Here is a 21,417-nt window from a genome sequence, read left to right as displayed (position 1 = left end):
ATTTACTCCTCTGCAAATGAGTTGTTTCATATTTTTTCTCTCTCTCTTTCTCTCCCTCTCCCCCTCTCTCTCTGTCGCTCGCTCAATCTCCCTCTCTTTCTCTCCCCTCCCGGCCTCGGTGTGTGTGTGTGTGTCGGTTTCAGGGATAATTTGCATCTATTATCAGCTCTTCATCCCATTGGCTTTTGCGCGCACGTACGAGGACGTGCGCGAGCGCGTGCAGACACCAACACATGCACACACACAGGCGGTGTGTTGATGATAGTCTCCTCGAGGAGCTGTCCGCACGTCCGTGGTGATGCAAGGAGGGAGAGAGAGAAAGAAGAGCGAAGGAGAAAAAGAAGCAGAGGAGGAGTGTGAAATGGAGTGTGTGTGTGTGTGTGCGTGTGTGTGTGTGTGTGTGTGTCAAGGGGTGCTGCTTTGCATCTGATCAAGTGCACGGACGCGCGCAAGCACACAAAAACACTCACACAAACCGATTCCACACGCCAACAACCTAAAGAAGAAAGGCTTTTCTCCTCTCAGTCGGATCGAGGTTGGCTGCTAATGGCGGGATTTCGATGCATCTTTGAAAACATTTATTCGTTAATTGCCCCTCTCTCATTTCTGCCTTTTAAAGCAGAGCGATCGGTGTCGGTGGCAGAAGGGAACGAGGCCCGAAAATGTCAAGGAGAGAGAGACATCCACCGACACAAAGAGGAGGAGAGAGGGAGAGAGAAATGGGAGCGTGGAGGGGGCAGCAGCTTCCTAATTGGTATCGGTTTTAACAAGTACTCGCCTATAAATGTAATTGACGTTTTAAAAACCAGTTGTTGGAGCCTTTCTAGCCTCCATTTCCTCTCACGACTGCTGCTGGTCAGGAAATAAACGAGCTCCGAACCATGCTCTCTGATCATCGTATACTTTTATAAATGTGATCTCCATAAACATGCGAAGCTGAGGAGCGGGAAGGGTAATAGGCTCGGAGAAAGTGGCTGTAAACGCTTTAACAAACTATAAAGCGGAGGGGGCAGTGTTTGCTTGTTTACGTCTTTCCAGGATAGAAACAAACCGGGGGGGCGGGGGGCTTCTCTAGGCCCCAGTCTGTAAATGATTCAACCTGCTCAGGATTTAATCGTTTTTTGGGGATGTGAGCCTTCCTGTTCGGCTGTGAGGAGAAGCAATAGGAGCATTTTCTAAGCAGACATGAGTTTTGACTTTGGCCTCCGAGAGCAGCAGGGCTCCATCAGCAAGTCCATCTGAAGCCGGGATTGCAGTTACAGAAGCGGCTCCGCGGGTCTGTCAGCTGTGGACAGAGGTTCAAAAACGCTCTCTTCCAATCCAGGTGTCAGGAACACAACCTTCAGGCGAAGCTTCCCCGCTCTGGTTCAGTCTGACACTGTCATTCTCAAAATTCTACTAATTCTGTTTCTACAGCACGAGGAAGGCCAGATTCTGCTTAAATCGAATGAAGTAACAGCCGACTTACTTCCACAATCTAATACTACTCTGTATAATTCCTGGAAAGCCCACAAGAACAAGACCAGCGTTAATTACCTTGAAAATCTTTTTAAAAAGTTGAGTAAGGGCTGTAAACATCCACCGACACGAGAGAGGAACAGCCACAAAGACCAAGAATCTGGATTCACTTCATGCGTCTTCACGCGCCATGTCCTTCACAACGTCTTTAGGTTTTCACAAAGTAGATCAGTGATTTAAGAATTCTGCAGAATACAATTCTTTGCTTTTAGATTTAAACTGGAGGCAAACCCTTCCTGCCCCCCAGAACAAAAGGCTGCGCAGCGCTTCCAGCTTCACGCATCAGCTGGCCGGGGAAACAGGGCAAGGTGCGTGCGTCCTTGGTTTGATTTTTGTACCGGTAAAAATAAACATTTCCTGGCTGGTCTATACGTATCCTGCATGCCTATGGGTTATTATTTTCCAAGGTCTCAACCCTTCCTCTCGCTCAGCCGTGTGTGATGTGAGAAGACCTGCTGGCGCGAGGTGTCAGGATGTTCTGAAGCAAAGCAAAAGCAACACGGTCAAATCTCTTCACTTGATGTGAAAATACCCATTTTAATACAGAGGAAAGAGGAACGCGATGAGATGTGCGCCCTCAAAAGAGGCAGTGAAAGGAGGCTTCAACAACCCCGCGTCGGCCACGGCCCGTTCCATCGGTGGAGCAAGATCGCCCTCAAGCGGCGGCGGGAGTCATGACCGGGATGGGAGGAGGGCAGCCCGGCCTGTAATGCGGCTTTATGGTTCTATTAAATCCGCACATAAAGCTAAATAAGCTCCTTTAAAATCAAACGGCACGTTGTAATTGGAAGCCCAATGTAAGGGCCAATTTGGGATTTGTAGGAGGAAAAAAGTGAAAATGAAATGAAAAAGGACTTTCCTGTGGAAATAAAAAAGGTAGCAGAGGATTTCAGTAGTGATATCTGAAATAGTATTCAACAGTAAATGACTGCTAATACAGCCCGGAAAATGGTAAAAACAACACAAACGATGTGGTAAATGTGATCATTTTTACACGTGATCTTTATATTCCAGTAAAGCAGAAAAGATCCGCTGAGAACAGATCTTGTGTGAGTTTGGAGCCACGCTGCTGCACGCTGCTTCACTCACAGTTTGATTTTCACAGGAGTAAATGTCTGAAAACCCCAGCGAGAGCCGCGGCCGCGTCCGTGATCATGATCAATGTCTAAATGTAAAGCCTTTTATAGTGTCGCGTGAAATCAACTGTTTTTAAATGCCAGTTGTGTTAACTCTTGGTTTATCCGCGTGTGGTTGTGTAATAAGAAAGAGAGACACATCTATGAACCATGTTTTATTCATGCTACAGGAATTTCCAATTATGGTGAGTTAATAACTTTACACTGACGCTGTGCCTTTCAGAGAAAAATGTCATTTTAAATAATGCATTATATCAATATTACTTTATCTTTATTTGTATGTGTTGAGTTAATTTTTATAGGTTTTATATTGTTTTGGCTTCATTTTGCTGTTGATCGAAGCTGTGAATATTATCTCAAGTAAATATAAACGTGTTGACTGTAAAGTCCAGAGCAGCCCAAACAAAAGCCTTTTACTACCACAGCAGATCGTTACTTTTATGTTGAAGGTACCCGACGTGTGTGTGTGTGTGTGTGTGTGTGTGTGTGTGTGTGTGTGTGTGTGTGTGTGTGTGTGTGTGTGTGTGTGTGTGTGTGTGTGTGTGTGTGTGTGTGAGTGCAGGCGGCTAAATTACAGGCTGTAAACAGACTGTAAAAAAGCCGTTGCTGCCATTATCTTAAGAGGCGGCTGCGGCCCACATCCTCACTTTCTCCTGTCTGTCTGTGGACAGCACGCGGGAACGCCGGCACGCTGTGGGCGCAGAAACACACATCAGTATGTTCAATTTAAAAACAGACCAACACACAAACAAACAAACAAGTAAACAAACAAACAGCACAGAACAGGTTGGAGGGTAGACCCGAACCACTGACCAGCCGTGGAGCCGGACACAGCACACGCTGATTATCGGGGTCTTGTGTTTGTGTGTGTGTGGGGGGGAGCAACCACCAAACAGGCCAAACCCAAACCCACCACCACTACATTCCCCTGTCCACATGGCAGCAGAATAATTGGGTCTAGAATCGGCCTCTGTGCCCACCTGAAGACTCACAAGGGCCAAGAGGGAGGACAGTCACACTCGACTACGAGTGACCGCCGACGATGATGACGATGATGGTGTGTGTGTGTGTGTGTGTGTGTGTGTGTGTGTGTGTGTGTGTGTGTGTGTGTGTGTGTGTGTATGTGTGTGTGTGTGTGTGTGTGTGTGTGTGTGTGTGTGTGTGTGTGAGCGCGCGCGCGTGTGTTGTTTCCTATCGGACCTCCTTTTGTCTTTCAGACGCATCCTTAAAACCCAGAGCCATAAACTCACCACGCACACACACACACACACACACACACACACACACACACACACACACACACACAGAAACAAAACCATAAAACTCCCAAAGCTGAAAAGAAGAAGAGGGGGAGGAGGAGATGGGAGATGCAGGAAGGAGGCTCCCCTCTCTTCCTCGTGCAGTTTGCGCCTCACACACTCACACACTCTCTCTCACACTCACACACTCTCGCACTCACACACTAACACAGTCGCGCTCCTTCTCGCCCGGGCCTCCTCCTCATCCCACTCTCCGCTGGCCCTTCTCTCCACTTTGAGCTGCTGGCGCTCCATTCATGAGCCCGAATAAATTCAGGCGCGGGGATTTGGAAGTTCTGCTCTAATATTTCTCTCTGTGAGGCTCTTCCTCGTTTGTCTCCTCTCTCTTCTCTCGCCGTGTTTGCTTTACAGCCGTTTAGTTCTTAACCTTCAGAAATTTATACGCTATAAACTTTTATTGCCGTCATATTCTTTTATTGCGCCGCACCACATCGGATCCTCTCTCTCTCTGTCTCTCCTCCTCCCTCTCTTTCCCTCTCCTCTCCCCTGCTTTTCCTGCTTCCTCTCTGCAGCTTTTACGACAGTCGGCGGCGGCTCCTCCAGCAGTCCTCATCACGTCCACCTCCACCTCGCCGGTCTGTCTGCGGCTCGGTCCCCGGTGCGCGCAGCACATCCTGCCGCTGCTTGTTTCTGAGTTTGATCATAGGAAGTGTGCTAAAAAACTGACGTGAGAAAGAAGGAGAAGAAGAGCAGGAGGAGGAGGAGGAGGAGGAGGAGGAGGGAGGAAAGCTACTGGAGCTTTATTGGTCCAAGGGGGGAAATATCAGATTTTTTTCTTCTAAAGCGAAATAAAATAAAACAAATGAAACAGATCCTGACGGTCCGCTCGGACCGGCGAGGTTCACTTGTGGTTTTACAATTACTGAAGAAATAAAAGCAGGAATACCCCATCCGTCCCGACAAACCGCAAGAAAGCAACCTGCTCCGAGTTTCCGCTTCTCCCTTTTTAAACTTTTTTCTTCACTTTTGTGTGTTGACGCGGAGCTGCTGTGAATGCAGACGGAAGTGAATCATTTGGAAGAAGCGGAGCGATGGGCTTCCTCGGCGGCTGTGTCAGTAATGGGCCAACAGAGGCGAGATGCACGCCAAGCAAATAATACGAGGCTGTCTGCAGCAAACGGAAATCTTCATGAGAAATTTCCTGGGAACACACACTTTTTATTGACTTCTTTTGTGTTTTGTGTTGTATTTTTAAAAATGTATATTTATTTTCTAGATTTGTCAGTTTATTGTTCTTTTATGACAAAGTGAATTCTTTCATATTCCTTATTCTCATTTTTATTCACTGCCTTGGATTTTTTCTATCCGCATGTAGACATATTTTCAGGAATTTTTGAATGAGAAAAAAATCGAAAGTTAAAAATAAAAAAGTACCACACACTGCTCAGTCAGTCAGTATTTGGCTCTTGATGTGTGTTTTATGTTGACTGGAAAATAATGATTGTGAGAAAATAAGTGAAGAAAAATATATTAAACACCTTAAACGCAATTGATTGAATTTATTTGCATTGTTATTTAACTATGTAGCTTTATTATGTACGACAACATCTACATGAACCGTTATTATTATTATCATTATTATTATTATTATTATTATTATTATTATTATTATAGCAACAATAATTATTGTTGTTGTTGTTGTTTGTCTTCAGCCTGCAGCTCGTGTCATTCCCGCCGTCCCTCGGTTTAGCTTCAGTTCCCGTGGCTGTGGCGCTCAGTCTGTCACGTGACCGCGGTCACTGTGTTTGGTGTTATTTTTCACGCGCGCTGCTCGACCATGTGGACGCGCTGGTATGTCTCTGCATTTGATGCTCTGATGGATTTCTTCTTGTTTCCAGATGAACATGTGCGCAGCAGCGCGCAGCAGCTGATGCGATCTGATCCATGCAGCCGTCTGTATCCGAGGGGCCATAACTCTCCACGAGGAAATGTATGCGCATAAATGATATTCTGTGCTGCTTGGTGAATTATAGGAGTAGAGTAGCCCATTCAGAATGTGGCAGTGTGTGAGCGTGCGTGCGTAAAGGGAAGCCCACTCATTATCTGTGGACTCTGTTTTAATATGAGAGGATAAAGTGGCGACATGCTGGATTGGCCAAGCTCGTCTTGGGATAAAATATGATTTTTTGCCAGCAGCAGTGTCTGAAAATATCTCTTAAATGAGGGCGTGTAGCTGCTAAATCACAGCACAATGAGCCAACCTGGATCTTCCCACTGACTCACAGCCACGGGAGGAGAGCGGTGCAGGGCAGCTTGAGCGTCCAATTCTGTGCAGTTTGCATGTTCTCCTTGTGCAATTTTCTACAGGAGCGTTGGTTTCCTAGTGCTGCCGAGAAATGTGAGATTTGTTCCATTTGCGTGTTCATCCTGATGGATGCTGACCTCTCCGGCAGTTACCTGCCCTCAGCCTGTTAGCTGCACACCCAATCACAGCATCTTGCAGTTTGTATTAGTCTGAAGTTTTCCCCTTGTTCTGTGACATGAGCATGGTTGAAGGTCCACATCTCTCTCTAATGTATTCTATTGAAACAGACTGAGAGAAACTGAGAGGTGCTGCTGCTTTGAAAACCCTGCTTCTGGATTTGTGTGTCCTCACACTGACCGTGACTCCTCCCGGTGTTTCTGCATCCTGCTTTAAGCCGACCCAGCGTGGTGTTGCTGCCTGCAGCATCCCGGTAGATTTACCATGCAGTGCGTCACACACTAACCCCACGCCGGTTCAGAGCGGGATGCAGCAGTGTGCAGTTCCTGCGGCAGGCTCTGAGGAGGCCGTGCACTGGGAGAGCACAGCTTGCTGGATTTAATGTAGCCCCGACCCTGTTAGAACTCAGAGAAGTATCACAATCATCCGCCGTCAAGCTCGCACATGGTTTATGGGGCGTCTTTGTGGGGGCCTGAGCCTAAATCTGCCCGAAGCTCAAGGCCTGGACAGGCTTTGTGAGGAGGGAAACACACTTATGAGCAAAATGTTTCCACTGCCTTCACGGTCAGCAGGGACGTGTCACCAACTCCACATCTGGAAGCACTACAGGCCAAACACTCAGCATCAGCTACACCTTTACTCAGTTTCAGTCAGATATTCACATTTCAGTGGGAAACACTGAACATGCTCTAACCTTTTCGTTTGCTGATGTTCTGTGATCTTGAATTCCAAAATTCAGTTTTCATCTATGCGGTTGCTTCCAGATTGTCAGACATCATTGAATGGAGGCATATCTTCATCAATGCTTCAGACTGAAACACACCACGTTTTCAAAAAGCCCCTGAAAATCGCATGGACTTCAGCTGGATTGAGACACAGTGGTGACAATCCATGCTTCAAGTTCATGCTTTCCTCCTACTGTCTTGTATTGATCCAGATGAACAGACAGGGTTTACAATTTGCTTTATCTCCGTTACCCTGACATGATTCTTCAAAGTTCTTGGCGTGTGTGGGGGGTGGGAGGCCAAATCTTTGGAACAGACGCATTGTGAATGGTTGGAAGTTGTGCTATAAAATATTCTTACTACTACTACTACTACCACTACAACAACAACAACTACTACTACTATGACTAATAATAATACTAATACTAATACTAATAATAATAATAATAATAATAATAATACTAATACTAATGCTAATGCTAATGCTAATGCTAATACTAATACTAATAATCATCATCATCATCATCATCATCATCATCATTATATTATTATTATTATTATTATTATCCATATTAACACGTGAGATTCTACACGGTGAGAATTTAACGGTGTGAGTATGACTGTGAGTATTCCACTGTTGGGTTGTTGGAATCTGAGCTCCAGGTCTTCAGCAGAGGGGCTCTTCAGTCCTGTGTTGGCAGCAGAGAAGCGGCTCTGCGTGGCTGTGGGCTGGAGCACTCCTTCAGTGTGTTGGTGTAATCATGGACGCCTCCACGGTGCAGAAACATCTGCTGCAGGACTCCTCGCTGTCCCAGCTCTTTTTATGGCTCCAGCTGACTACTTGGCCTCTTCTCTCAGCCTCTGCTGCACAATGAGCTGTGGATCATTCCGCCTCCCTGATGTCGGAGTCTGTTAGTCAAAGACTGAAACAGATAAATCGTAAAGAATGAGAACGTTCTGAAGCAACATTTGAACATTTTTTCTAAAGAGGAAGTAAATGAAAAAAATCTGACTAATACATGATGAGTAGGGGAAACAGATTGTTTTGTGACCAGACAAAATGTGACGTTGTGGTGGAGCTGAGGGGGCATCTCTGCTCAGCTCTGGCATGCAGCACCGGACAGTCAGCGGCAGCTTGTTAACACTGAAATCGTTGAGCCCGATGCTTCGTACAGTATTTTCTGATTGCATAAAGGACGCACCGTCTATCAGCCGCTGGTCCTCGCATTGCTTCATGAGGGGAAACACTAACGTTATTACTTTACTTTTCAACTTTAACTGCGTCTACAAGCCGAGCTCCAAATCTTTTCCCACAACATGTGATAAAATAAGAGGGACGTGAGACCCTGCAGCCCTAATCAGAATCCTGTGTGTCTTGAAGACTCATTTGGTGCAGAGACAAACACAGGAACCGCTGCGGCTTCAGCAGACCGGCCCTAATGGACGGAGGACGGCGCGCCTAATGAATGTACCCATCACTGCGTGCGTGCGTGCGTGCGTGCGTGCGTGCGTGCGTGCGTGCGTGTGTGTGTGTGTGTGTGTGTGTGTGTGTGTGTGTGTGTGTGTGTGGAGGGGGTGTTTATGGGTTTATGACAGTCTTTTGGTGTTGCAGCCAAACAGACGCCCGTCTCCTTTCAGCCTCAGTGTACAGCTTGAAGAGACGCATATTTTCTACACATGCTGCATTTGCCCCCCCCCCCCCCCCCCCCCCCCCACCGACGGCCGCTCCGGTGTGGAGACCCATGAAAAGCATTGGCTCGCTCTCGCCCTCCCATGATCTGTCCCTCCACACTCAGAGATCTGGTTCAGCTAAATGAGAACTGTGAGAGAACAACACCCCCAGCCCACATTTCCCGCGGGTCACCTTCATGAGCAGATGGAGTGCAATCAAAGGAGGCGGATTGTGTAGCCTAAAGTTTCTTCTTTAATACGAATCCAGCATCAGCAGTGCCATCGCACAGGGAAACGAAGAGACATCAGGAGACGCACACAGAGAACATATGACACAGAGGAGAGGAGGACGGCGCGCGGAGGTCAGCAGGCTGCAGCATGCGGGGCATCTCTGCAACTTCACTGTGAAGTATGTGGGACACTGAAAATGAAGGCTTGGCAGAAGCAAAAATCTGATGCGGACATAGATGTTTTTAAAATGCAGTTTTAGGTTTCTGTTTTCTGAATATGAGGGTTTTGCCCCTATTGTATTCCAAAATCGTCGTTGATCCATTTATGGTAGCGTTTTGGTTAAAATTTTGGTTACATTTTGTTTTGCTTCTGACTTTTCGAAGTACATTTTTGCAGAAAATTCATATAATTTTCCTACAGGCATGATTTATTGCAGTCAGCCATTATAAGCAGCCAACAAACCTCCAGAAACCTGAATCCTCCCGGCAAAAATAGATACATGTACATACGAAGTCACAACGAAACCAAAAACAGTCAATAATTCATATAAAAATTATAGTTCATATAAGTATTGTATCATTTATCTCCTTCTAACTCATTAACGTTCACAAGGAAACAAATCAAGACTGACAGAGAACAGATAATGGAGACAGTCGGCACAACAACATGGAAAACAGTGCCTAAAAAACACTGCAGAAAAAAGAAACCAAATCATCTCTATTACAGTAAGATGCCATGTTCCCAGAAGACGAAACAACACTCAGCATAGTCAACTCATTCCAATAAGAAAGTTACTTTATATACAATAAATTAGAGTATTTCCTATCAAGAAACTTCTACTTAGCTTTTTTTTTAATTACATTTATTTTAAGGAAGCATTCCCCTCCGACAGATTTTACTCACAGGGAGATAGACGACAAAATCTTCCAAAAAGACTTGAGGCATGCGCAAACCATGTAAACATTTGGGTTCCTGAAGAGAGAATCTGTATGTGGAAATATGGGAGCGCTTCTTCTGCAGGATCCTCCAGACTGGGATCATGTCGTGTGTGTGTGTGTAAACGATGCATGTGACGATATTACATAAGTCTGTGTGCGTAATGGAATTGCTAATATGTTTCTGCTATCATGAAGAAGCACACACACAGACACACACACACACACACACACACACACACACACACACACACACACACACACACACACACACACACACACACACACACACACACACACACACACACACAGGCCCTGTTTATTATCCGTCCATAAAACTGCCATCGGACGCTATTTCAGCCCGTCTACACTTCAAATAACTCCACAGTGGCGGGTTGGCCCTTCCAACAAGCTCTCCTCATGTTTTAGCACCCAGATCAATAAAATTCTGCATAAACTGAAGTCTAAACAGCTATTAATTGTACACACTGTTGCTAAAACATTTAGCGCGGGGACAAGCCCCTACTATTTGTAGTTACAGCCGTGCAATAGAGGTCCATAGATTTATACTTGCGAGCGAAAATGACAACAAATTAAAAATTAGTGTCCGTAAATGTCTGATCGCGTCGGGGTAATTTACTCTCCGGCTCCCGGAGTCGTAACCTCAGCACTGCCGACAGCGCGCTTAACGGCATCGTTCCTGAACTGAGAAGAAAACGCAATTGCATAGCAGATAACACACAATATAACGCATGTATAAAAATAGAGCAGATTCTGTAAACTCATACAGAGAGAGCAGCTGCGTGATGATCGGACCGCGCGCTCCTAAGAAGTTTTACGCAACATCGCGGGGCCCCGGGAGCCGCAAAGGTCTGTAAAGGAACACGGTTTAAATAAAGTAGCAGCCATCGGTGGGTTGTACTGACCTAGTTGAACTGTTTCTTTATTCCACGGACGTGTGGTGTGAAAGCATGCAGGGCCTCACTGGGGAACGAGCTGAAGCCTCCTGGATATGTGTTGACTCCCACGGAGCTGAGTCCTAATGCTTGAAGCTTAACTGAACTGATGATGTGTGATGCTGGCCATAAAAATCTGCTGCTTTCCACACCGTCTCATCTCAGGCCGCTGCAGGCCGTCCCCGAGCCGCGAGCCGCGGCAGCGCATAAACCATCCGGAGCCGAAGGGCGACGAGTCACGGTATTGACAGAAGCCTAATCGGATCCCTGGCTGCTGAGTTGGGTTAACACCCTGCTACCGCATCACTTTAACCCCGCACTCCGCCTCCTCCGATATCTTGCTCATTACTTAGGCCGACAACCGGGAAACAAACGGCGGCTGGCATGCCTCTATCAACTGCGACCATCAGGCGCTTTCTAATCAAATCCTACCAGCAGTGAGAGAAACAGAAAAAAAAAGAAAAAAAAAACAGGGAGGAAGAAACATCAGCGTGAACAGCAGCGCGTGCACCCCAACCAATTCTGTTCTTCCTGCTTATTAATGGCCGCGTGAAATCCCGGTTTCAGCACCTCTGAGCGCCTCCGGTGTCAGCGATGAAACAATAAATAACCAATAAAAGAAAAAGAAAAAAAGACGGTCTTCCTGTTGGTCCACTAGTTTCTGTGGTCGGTCTTCTTTTGTCTTATTATATCGACTAATACCACAACATGGACGACTTTAGAGTCATAAAACCACAGAAAAGAGAAATCTCTGAATTCATCGGTCCACTCCGCAGCTTTACTGGAGGAAGAAGTCCTGCTGCTTGAAGCGTCTTTACGCCCAGTCTCAATGGACGAGTCCAGCCGCGCTCATCACGTCCTCAAGACTCCAGCTTTAACATCGCAGAGTCCTCAGTGCCGAGTTGGATCAGTCAATGGTTTGTGGGTCAGTGGAGCCCGAAGCTTTAAAGATATGAACGCAGCAGCCGTGTACGTGTGTGCACGTTTTCGCAGTTCTTGGATAAAGGCCATTCTGTGTGAAAGAAAGAAAGAAAGAAAGAAAGAAAGAAAGAAAGAAAGAAAGAAAGAAGTGGACTTTACATTGGATACATTGTGTGAGCGTGTGCGTCTGAATGTGTGCGGGATTATGCGAGTCCATGCTAGTCCTTGGGTTGGTCCTTGGTCTGCTTCTTCATTTTCATCCTCCGGTTCTGGAACCAGATCTTCACCTGCCGCTCCGTCAGATTGAGCGCGCGCGCAACCTCGTGCCGCCGGTCCCGCGTGAGGTACATGTTGAACAGGAACTCCTTCTCCAGCTCCAGCGTTTGGTATTTCGTGTACGGACAGCGCTTCTTCCTGGAGGAACGCGCGTGCAGCCAGTTCGCCGAGGGGTCATCTGTGCAGGAGAAAATTAGAGGAAGAAAATAAATAGTCTGCATGGAAGGATGATGGCTATTTAAAAAAGATCAGTGAAGCGCGCCTGTGCGTAAAAGCTTGGGCTTGAAGACTCTCATAGAAAAGCTGGGTTTAGGATGTGAACACGTGCTGGTTTGACATAAGTGGTTCTTTTATTTAACACCACCATGTGAAAAAACAGACGCCGCGCGGGGCGCGCCCTCAGCCCACAACGAGGCAGCGCTAACCTGATAGGACGAAACTATACAACAGTCTGATCAAAACATATTCAGTATCCGCCTTTTTGATAGCTCAAATGCATATTAACATATTTCTATTTAACTTGTAAATATATTTGTATGAAGTCGGGACGATGCGCACCGCCTTAGCAGGAGGGTGGTGCAGAGAACGTGCTCATTTGAAAATTCACAAATTCAATGCAATCAAAAACAATGTTAATAAAACATAAATTATTTTGTAATTTTTATTTTGGTAACCCTACTTATTATAGCATTATCAACACCCGTGTGTTTTCTCCTGACCGCTGCTGTTGCTATTGCGTTGTGGTGATCGATCACGGGTACAAGCATATTTCTTTATTTTGGATTCAAAATGTGAAAATGTTTCCTCTACAGCCATTTGTCTTTTTTCAAATTGAAAATATGGTTGTCTCTGTTCTTTCAGCTTTTCCGTTGCTAAGGAGAAATATCTCATATTAACCAGACTAGTTAGAAATTAATTAAATACATTAATTATTAATAGACGTTTATTTTGTGACACAACAAATGTTTATCCGTGTTAAACAAACACTCCAAGCATGTCCCCACTGCAACGCTGAGCTGCAGCTTCGGAAGACAAGAGGACGACATGTTGATCATTTGGACATAATTCAGAAGACCTGCTATTTGTGCATCTTCATTTAAATTCTCCACAACACAGGAGAGAACCACGCCGGACGCAGGACCTGCTCACCGGAGGATGCTTCACCTTCCCTGCCTGGCTTTTCTTTGTGTGAGAGTGATGATCACATTCCAGCTGTCACGGCATCACGTCTGATTGCTCCTAAATTAATAGGCGGTGGGAAATTTACGGTCGTGATGGGACTGAAAGAAAAAAAAGTTTCTTCCGTTCATCCTTTTCATTAAGCTTACATGTAAATGGGCCACGGCCGGACGCCTCTGGACTGAACACACTGCGTCGCCAACACTAAGAACACTAAATACTTCCAGTGAAGAGTTAACTCTAATACTGAAGCTCCAGCGATGATGGAGGGAAAGAAGGCTCAAACCACACTTTTTAAAGTCAGCAGCCACATCGCTGCATGTCACACAGTGTGGGATCAGAGAGAAAGCGCTGTCATAATCTGCTCCCTTCCCTCTTGTTTGCCAGGCCACTCCACTCCTCCAGCCCTCCTTCCCACCATCACACCCCTCTTTATAGCTTTCAGAGCGACGTAATTAGCAGAGATGCTTTTGTTTAGGACACATGGGTCTGGTTCAGGGCTGAAAGCTATCTGCCCCCTCTTCTCTCCTCTGCAGAGAACAGATGACTGGCTGAGACTTCTCAGGCACCGAGAGGCTCTGCAAAAAGCTGAAAACATGTAGACAGAAGAGGAGGAGCCCAGAGGCCCTTCTCTGTCTCATCTTCAAGGTAAAACACTTTTAGCAACAGAGCCACTGCCTGTGGCTCTACTTCTTCATATCAGATTCCTCCAAAGTCAAAAATCAGAGAAGGATTTTGATGATTTGCTGTTTGAAACAGATCAGCAGTGTGCAGAATGCAACGCAATGAGCGACAGCACACTATTTCCTGTGAGTGTGACTCAGAGAGCCACCCTGGAGGATTGACTGCTGTGAGTGTGGGTTTCTGTGTCGTCAGAGCTGTTTCCACCATTCTGAATTCCTCCCAAGGCAATGCGAGTTCGACGGAACGACACACAAAGAGCCTAACAACGGTCTCTTCCATGAGCTCCAAGATATGACGAGCATCTAAATCAGGATGAGCAAACATGGCAGGGAAAAGGGAACATTTACCCCGCTGACACACAAGGATTCATTCTTATTCACTTCTCAAGGAAATATGTTGTTCTTGTGCATCCCAGCATCTGCGGCCCTCCATCATGTGATCTTATCACAAAGAAACAACTAAGATTCAGCTCCACTAATGCCAATCATCGTGTGTGTGCTGGGTTGGATTTATGTTAACGGCAGTGACACTGATGAGTAGACCAAAAAACCTTGGTTTTAACTCATTAAAACAGGAAAAAAAACGTAGTCTCATCTCATCCATTCTCGGTACTTAATGTATAAAAAGACACAAATATACTGCATGAATACTCGTACAAAGGGACAACAGCTCTTAAACAAACGTGCCAACTACACTTTTGTGTTGTGTATTTTCCTCTAAACCATTTTATTCTTCAGTTTGTTTTCCATTCATCTCAATTGGGAATCAAACAAAGAAACTAAAGAAAAATAGAAGTATAGAAATCCACAAAATGTAAGATTATTCCAAGCAATAAACAGAAATTCAAATGTTTCTAAACTGTTTTTTCAGCGAAATGTACTGAAGTCTGATTTATTCACCAAGGGCGGCTGTGGGTCAGTGGGGAGAGCAGTCGTCTCTCAATTGGAAGGTTGTTAGTTTGATTCCTGTCTCCCCCTGTCTGCATGTCGAAGTGTCCTTGGGCAAGACACTGAACCCTACATCGCCCCCAGTGGATGGACTGAGCGCCTTGCATGGCGGCCGCCTCCACCGGTGTGTGAATGTGAGTGTGAATGGGTGAATGTGAAAATGCAGTGTAAAGCGCTTTGGGCTCTGCCAGTCAGTGCAGGGTAAAAAGTGCTATAAAAGTGTAGTTCATTTACCATTTATAAAGTTTGTTAACATGGTTTGATTTTTCTTATAGAGCAGCTTCTTGATTCAGTGATTAAAGAAGCTATCTCATATTGCAAATCCCAGATCAATTTTTATCACAAAATTTTAATGAACAGATCTAGGTAAAAGCACAACCTCCTCAATTCCCACGATTTAAGGAGAAATTACTAGACATGTTTTCATTTTAATGGATGTGGGAGATGTGCACAGACTTAATGAAATACAATAAAGAAGGACATGAGCTCATTTTTGCAACAGAGAGATGAGTGTTTGGTTTAAAGCATTCTTTGTAGATTCAGCAGTATAAATTCATGCTGAGTGCATCACCCACTACATGTTTCCAACTTCTTTCCTTCACTGTAGGATTGTCGGGACAAATATAACATTGACTTGTGTCTTATTTTCGGGATGCTTCGGTGTGAGCAGCTCATTGTCATTCGCTGCCTGTCAAAGCTGCCACTTTGCTAATGCTGCTGGCGCCGCTGAGAGACGCACAAGGTGTCCTTCAGAGCGGAGACGGTCCGGTGCAGGAGAGCAGCTTCCAGGCAGGCTGCAAAGACCAGCAAACTTCTTCATGTGCCTCCTGCTTGGTGCACATTTTCAGATCAAGCCATCTCGTCTCTGTTGCCCCATCCTAGTTGACAAAGCCACTAGAGGTCATCTGTGGCTGCAGCACAGCCAGCGCTGGAAAAGCCAAATGCCTCTGTTTTACTGGGAGCATCTCTTACCTGGAGCTTATAAGGCTTAAAAACAGTTACGTTTTGCTTTCTAATTTTGACTGTGACCACTAGAGGTCACCAATACTAGGAAGGCTCAGTGACTGTATTTGAGAGATGACAGCAAACGGCCAGACCGATGTGGGAGGAGATGGAGCCGAGGGCAGGTGATGGCAGGAAGCCATTCTCCCAGAACGCCGGCCTGTGAGAGCGTAACCTTCAGCACGCCGGATGAATGAGACTTTGGGCCTGGAGCAGGCCGAGGTGTCTGCCAGTGATGGACAGCAGCTTCACATGGCCTCTGTGCTCCTGTCCTCCTCCTCATCCTGCTCCCCGTTGGAGTTATAGTTAGCGGCCATCACCGGTAAATATGTCCTTAATATCCTCCGGAATCAATTTTCTTTAACATGACCAGCGTGTAGAGAATCGATTTCATCTCAGAGCAAAATAATGCCTGGTAAAGAGGTGAGGGTGTGGGCGGGGCCGCCGTGCTTTTGTCACACAGTAAAGTGGGTGCTTTGCATTCCCTGGGTGTATAATCACCTCCAGGACCATCCATTACCCCGGGAGCCGCGCCGCGACCGTGGCTGTCACACAGGATGACGAACGGCTGGAGGGATTGTGGTGGAGGCGGTGGAGGAGGGCAGGCAGTCGGGCCGCCGCTGGAAGGTAAAGACTTCTATTCTTCAAAGGGTTGGACCAGAAAGCGTGATGATAAATGGAATGAATACGGGAGGGGAAGGTTTGAGCTTGTATACTTCCCAAGTTGGCTCCGTCCATGTCTGACTGGGATGTGCACACGGATGGAAAGATTGATTCTGCTGTAGAGCTGCCTGCCATGCAGCCTGTGGCCCTGCAGCACAATCCGTTCAAGTGTTGGCCTGTGTGTGTGTGTGTGTGTGTATGAGTGTGTCCACTTTGATGAATGCATGGAAACAGCGACTGAAACGGCTGTAAGACTAATCTCAGGTCCTGTGTCTTTCTCTTTCTCTGTCTCGCTCCCTTTGCAATTTCACCCTAATAGTTCCAGAAATTGACCTCTCATATATCCCAGAGGCACGTTATTACATTTCCCCTCGTCATATTTTATCTGCCCCACCTTCTCCTGTCCCCGCTCCCCCAGCCCTCATGCCCCATCTCACCCAACAGCAACACGCCAATTAATGGGGTTGTTCACCCGGTGTTATAACTTAATAAACTTGGAGGGTAATAACTTTCTGGCTGTGCCCGGCAGCAGCGGCAGCAGCACAAAGACCAAAGTGTAATCTTGTAGTTTATTCTGGATGGCCGCCCAGCACCAGTAACACAAAGACAAATCTGTAGCCGGGTGCCGGCTTTAACTGGATGTGATGTTTGGAAGGCCGGCTTGCAGGGCTGTTATTGAGGCGGCAGCCATTTTGGAAACATGCACACACCTACTCCTCACGTCCTTTAATGAAATGAATGGGAGCTCTAATGAGAGAAACCACATTAGCAGGTTAGTAAATCTGAGTTGAGACGTCGCTCCGTCAAGCTGAAACCTGAACTGCACACAGACCTCAGCCAGTCAGATTTACAGCAGCGTGGAGGGGAACAAGGCCGCGCGGTGTACAAGATACATGCTGGTTCTGAAGCTTCTTCTCTACTGCTACAAGAAGAGTTTTGAAGAGTTTTCTTTTAGTCTCTTGTATTTTCTCTGCATCTACTTGAACGTATGATGAAATGAGATGCTTGTGTCGAGACTTTGAGGTGAGGAATCACACTGAGAGCAGAGAGAGAGAGCAGAGCTGAAAGCCACAGACTGAGGGACAAAATGCCACATTCACATGGAACTGCGACAAACAGCCTGTTCAACCAATCTTTTCTTCATTTTAAAGACTTTTTCTTTTAGTGAGGACACAGAGCAACATTTCTCTGACGTTCACAAAATAAGCTCTTGTTTGGTGCTTATGGAACAATTTTCTGTGCACAAAGTTCCGGGTTACTTATGACTGGACTCTGCAAAAATAAATGATGCAAAGCAGCTGATTTTCAGCCACATTTTTCTACAAAATTCAAACTAATTGAAAAATTGATGAGCAGCCATAAAATCAGTTCCTGTACTGCAATAAGACTGCCCCCCCCCCCCCGCCCCCCACCGCGCGCGCGCACACACACACACACACACACACACACACACACACACACACACACACACACACACACACACACACGCACGCACGCACGCACCGTTCAAAATGGCTGCTGTGTGAACAAAGGCCAGGATTCCGCGGCTCGGTGTGGCTCCCGCTACCTGCCAAGTCAAGCACTGCAGGGGGAACAGAACCTGCTGATGGTTCGGTTCCCTCCCTGCTCCAGGACCACAACACCGAGGCACACACTGGTCCCGGATAAAGCCTGCTGGGCTCCATACAGCCCCGAAGCAGCTCACGCATCAGATGGATCGCAGCGCGCGCACGGTGCCAGTGCCCTCACAGCATACGCCTGTGTATAGCCTTTGTAATTTGTTCCTTTTCTCGTGAAAAGGCCAAGATGGAGGTAAAAGTAACTCCCTCTCGTGCACGTTCCTGCTCGCTCGTGCGCGCGCCCCCTCGACAGACGGATGGATGGTTCGGGCTCCGTTGGCAGACGTTAGATTTATCAGGCGGGGTTAGAGGATGGAAACAAAGCCCGCTCACATCCAGGAGCACTGCAGGAATATCATAAATAATACTCTGAAATATCAAATATGTTTCCAGGGAGCGCTTTTCTGTCCCGCCCAAAATAAGTCAGGATCTTTTCGAAAGGAGCGTCGCTGTGAGCCAAAGCCACGCCAGCCACTGATGGATTCACTGTTGTTGTTCGTGCGAGTGATGATAGAAAAACAGAACAAACCCGTGCTGTACGAGCTGACCCCTCAACGGCCCTATATCACGATGATTGCAATCCATGTCAGGTTAAAATATTATTATTATTATTATGAGGGAGGGAGCCGATGGAGAAAACAGCGGCTCACTCGTAAAAGTCTGAGCGGGCAGGTTACAGACTGTCAAACAACACGAGCCCGTGGCAGCGTTTTATTCATCCTTATTTTACTATATTAATCTTTCTGTCGAGCTTTGGGGAAATGTTAAATGCAGATTTTGGGCTCTGGATATCAAAACATTTGAATCGGCGAGTCAACCAGACTCACAAAAAAATATTTTTATTGGTTTATGTTTGAAATTTAGAAGCAATCTGTCTTCTCCTGAAGTTCACCTTTATCGTTCTCTCATGTGTTTGAACCGGTGGACTGTCTCCGCACTGTCCCCGCTCGGAAGCGGTCCCGCACGGCGTGTCCCGCGCGCCTCAGCCTGAGTTATGAGGCCTCTGCTCTATTGAGAACTAATGTAGCCTGCTCCGCGGCCCGGGTCACTGATGGACGGCCCGACTTCTTTTATGATTCTGATGATTTTTTAGAGGGAGACAGACAGTGACAGAGGGAGGCTGCGCGCGGCTGATGGACAGCTCGAGACGTCTGACTCAGCCAGAACAATAAGCTGCTTTTATCCTGAATATTATTGCAGAGGTTAAATATGGCTCCATGCTTCCTCCTCTGGAGAAATTCATGTGTCGGTGTGAGCGCGCTGAAATGACAGGGGGACGCCGACTGGAGTCCGCAGGAGAGCAGAATGTCCCACAGTTCACTCAGAGGAGTTCTCCGGAGACACAGGATGTACAGTCGCCTCATTTCTCCTCTGAATGTCCAGTTAAAGTGTTTATCCTGATGTCGATTGGTTTGTGCGTATGGCAGACGGATAAGCAGCAGAAAACCACACGAGCTGCACCTCGTGAAACACTTCGCAGCAGAGCACTTGGACACTTTGTTACGGAGTGTCTGACATCCACGAGCAGCATTAAAGGGCAACGGAGCGGACACGAGCGCGCCTCTGTCAGATGCCTTCCAGAAAGCGTCTATTTGGCATCACAAATACCCTAAAGTGCATCCAAAGAAGACCGCAGTGCGCATGTCCTGACGGTCCAGAGCCGACCCCAACCTCAGCACCTTCTCTAAACCCTGACAAGTGGACAAAGTGGCCATGTTCACAGCTGTTTTGCTCTACGTTCTACTTCCATTTTGAATTTCATATGAAATATTTCTCTCAACTTCCGTTTATCCAACCGAGTCTGAATGTTTGTTTAATGAGTGAACTGAGTTTTGCCAGGGAATTAATTGCCGTTGGTGTTTCTTGATGAAGGATAAATAACTTCATCCTGATAATTAAATTATGTGAGATACTGTAAGTGTAAAATTGGGTTAATATTCTGTACCAGCGGAAGATGGTATTTGTGGCGCTAATAAACAGCTACAAGCTAAAAGAAACGTTACTGAATATGATGCGTTACTTTTGGAGCAGGCCGCTGCACACGGAGGACGGTGACTGAATATCACAGTAAACTTCGAGAGCAGGAGGTGGGGGGCACTTTGCCTCTCCGGCTCTTTGTTCTGCTTTTATGGCGGCATTAAAAGCGTTTACAATCTCCCTCTCTGCGCCGCTTTTCTCCCGCTCCCGCGAGCCGTTTCCTGCTTTAATAACTTACTTTGATCCAGCCCGTCTTTGTCCTCGCTCCCGTCACAAATGTCCTTATTTTCCTCGAACCCAGCTCCGGGGATGGCGCCTGGATGGTGGCTCAGCTCGCGCGCCGCGGTGGAAGTGGACTCCAGGATGTAGGTGGTGGTCTCGTGCTGGTGCGGTCCCAGTTTGGGCGGCATCTCTCCGGCCGTGAGGTGGCCGAGCTGCGGCTCCAGCTTGACCTGCCCCGTTTGGCCCTGCCCCGGCACGGGCTCGGAGCCGCGCGTCGGCGCGCAGTCCAGCCATGAGCGTATGTACCGTGCGTCCGTGGGCACGTGCTGAGCGGGAATGTACGGATGGTAGACGGCGGGGAGGCCACTGGCGCCGTGGTGGGGACTGAACGGGCTCCAGGACGACGAGAAGACCGGCGGTTTGGGCTGGAAGCTGCAGGACGGGTAGGACTCGGGGTGGGGATGCTCCGCGTGCGTGGCGCCGCCCGCCAGCCGTCCGCTGCCGGGCGCAGCGGAGCTGGAGCCGGAGTATTGGACGCCGGGAAAACGACCCGGGACTGAGAGTTCATCGCTCTCGTGACTTATGATGGAGTCCACGTAATAGTTGCTCAAAGTCCCAGAAATGGACATCCTCGGACATTATCTGCGACACGCCGCGAGTTAACTAAAAGGAGAACAAGAAGAGAGACATTAGCAGATTTCCTCTTTCCCTCTGTCCCCCTTTTCTTCTTCTCCGCTGTCCTCCGCTACCCCTCCCCTCTTCCCTCTCTCTCTTTCTGTCTGTGTCTCTCTCTCTTTCCTCTTGCCCCCGTCCTTCCAAACAACTTGCTCACTACAGCGAAACAAAGTGCCACAGCCTCCAGCCTCGCGCGGTGCGCGGGGGTTTGTCGGCTCTGTGCGAGAGGCGCAAACTGATTGGCCGGACTTTTTCTTCTAGCCTGGAAAAGCGTCAATGGAGCGTAAATCAATCCTGCACGGGCCTCTCTCTCTCTCTCTCTCTCTCTCTCTCTCTCTC

General features: G+C 47.2%; 1 protein-coding gene across 1 annotated transcript; it reads right to left on the bottom strand.

The window, feature by feature from the left end:
• Positions 1-12,052: 12,052 nt before the first annotated feature.
• hoxb9a (homeobox B9a) lies at positions 12,053-21,032 on the bottom strand. The gene is made up of 2 exons (XM_030089793.1): positions 20,420-21,032; positions 12,053-12,288 (listed from the first exon to the last, which is right to left on the bottom strand). The coding sequence occupies exons 1-2, from the start codon at positions 21,030-21,032 to the stop codon at positions 12,053-12,055; spliced, it is 849 nt and encodes a 282-aa protein (XP_029945653.1).
• Between the last annotated feature and the right edge of the window lie 385 nt (positions 21,033-21,417).

Source organism: Salarias fasciatus, chromosome 4 (assembly GCF_902148845.1).
Source record: "Salarias fasciatus chromosome 4, fSalaFa1.1, whole genome shotgun sequence".
Lineage (NCBI taxonomy): Eukaryota > Metazoa > Chordata > Actinopteri > Blenniiformes > Blenniidae > Salarias > Salarias fasciatus.
Note: the sequence above shows the minus strand (reverse complement) of the source record. Positions and strands in the feature narration are given on the sequence as shown.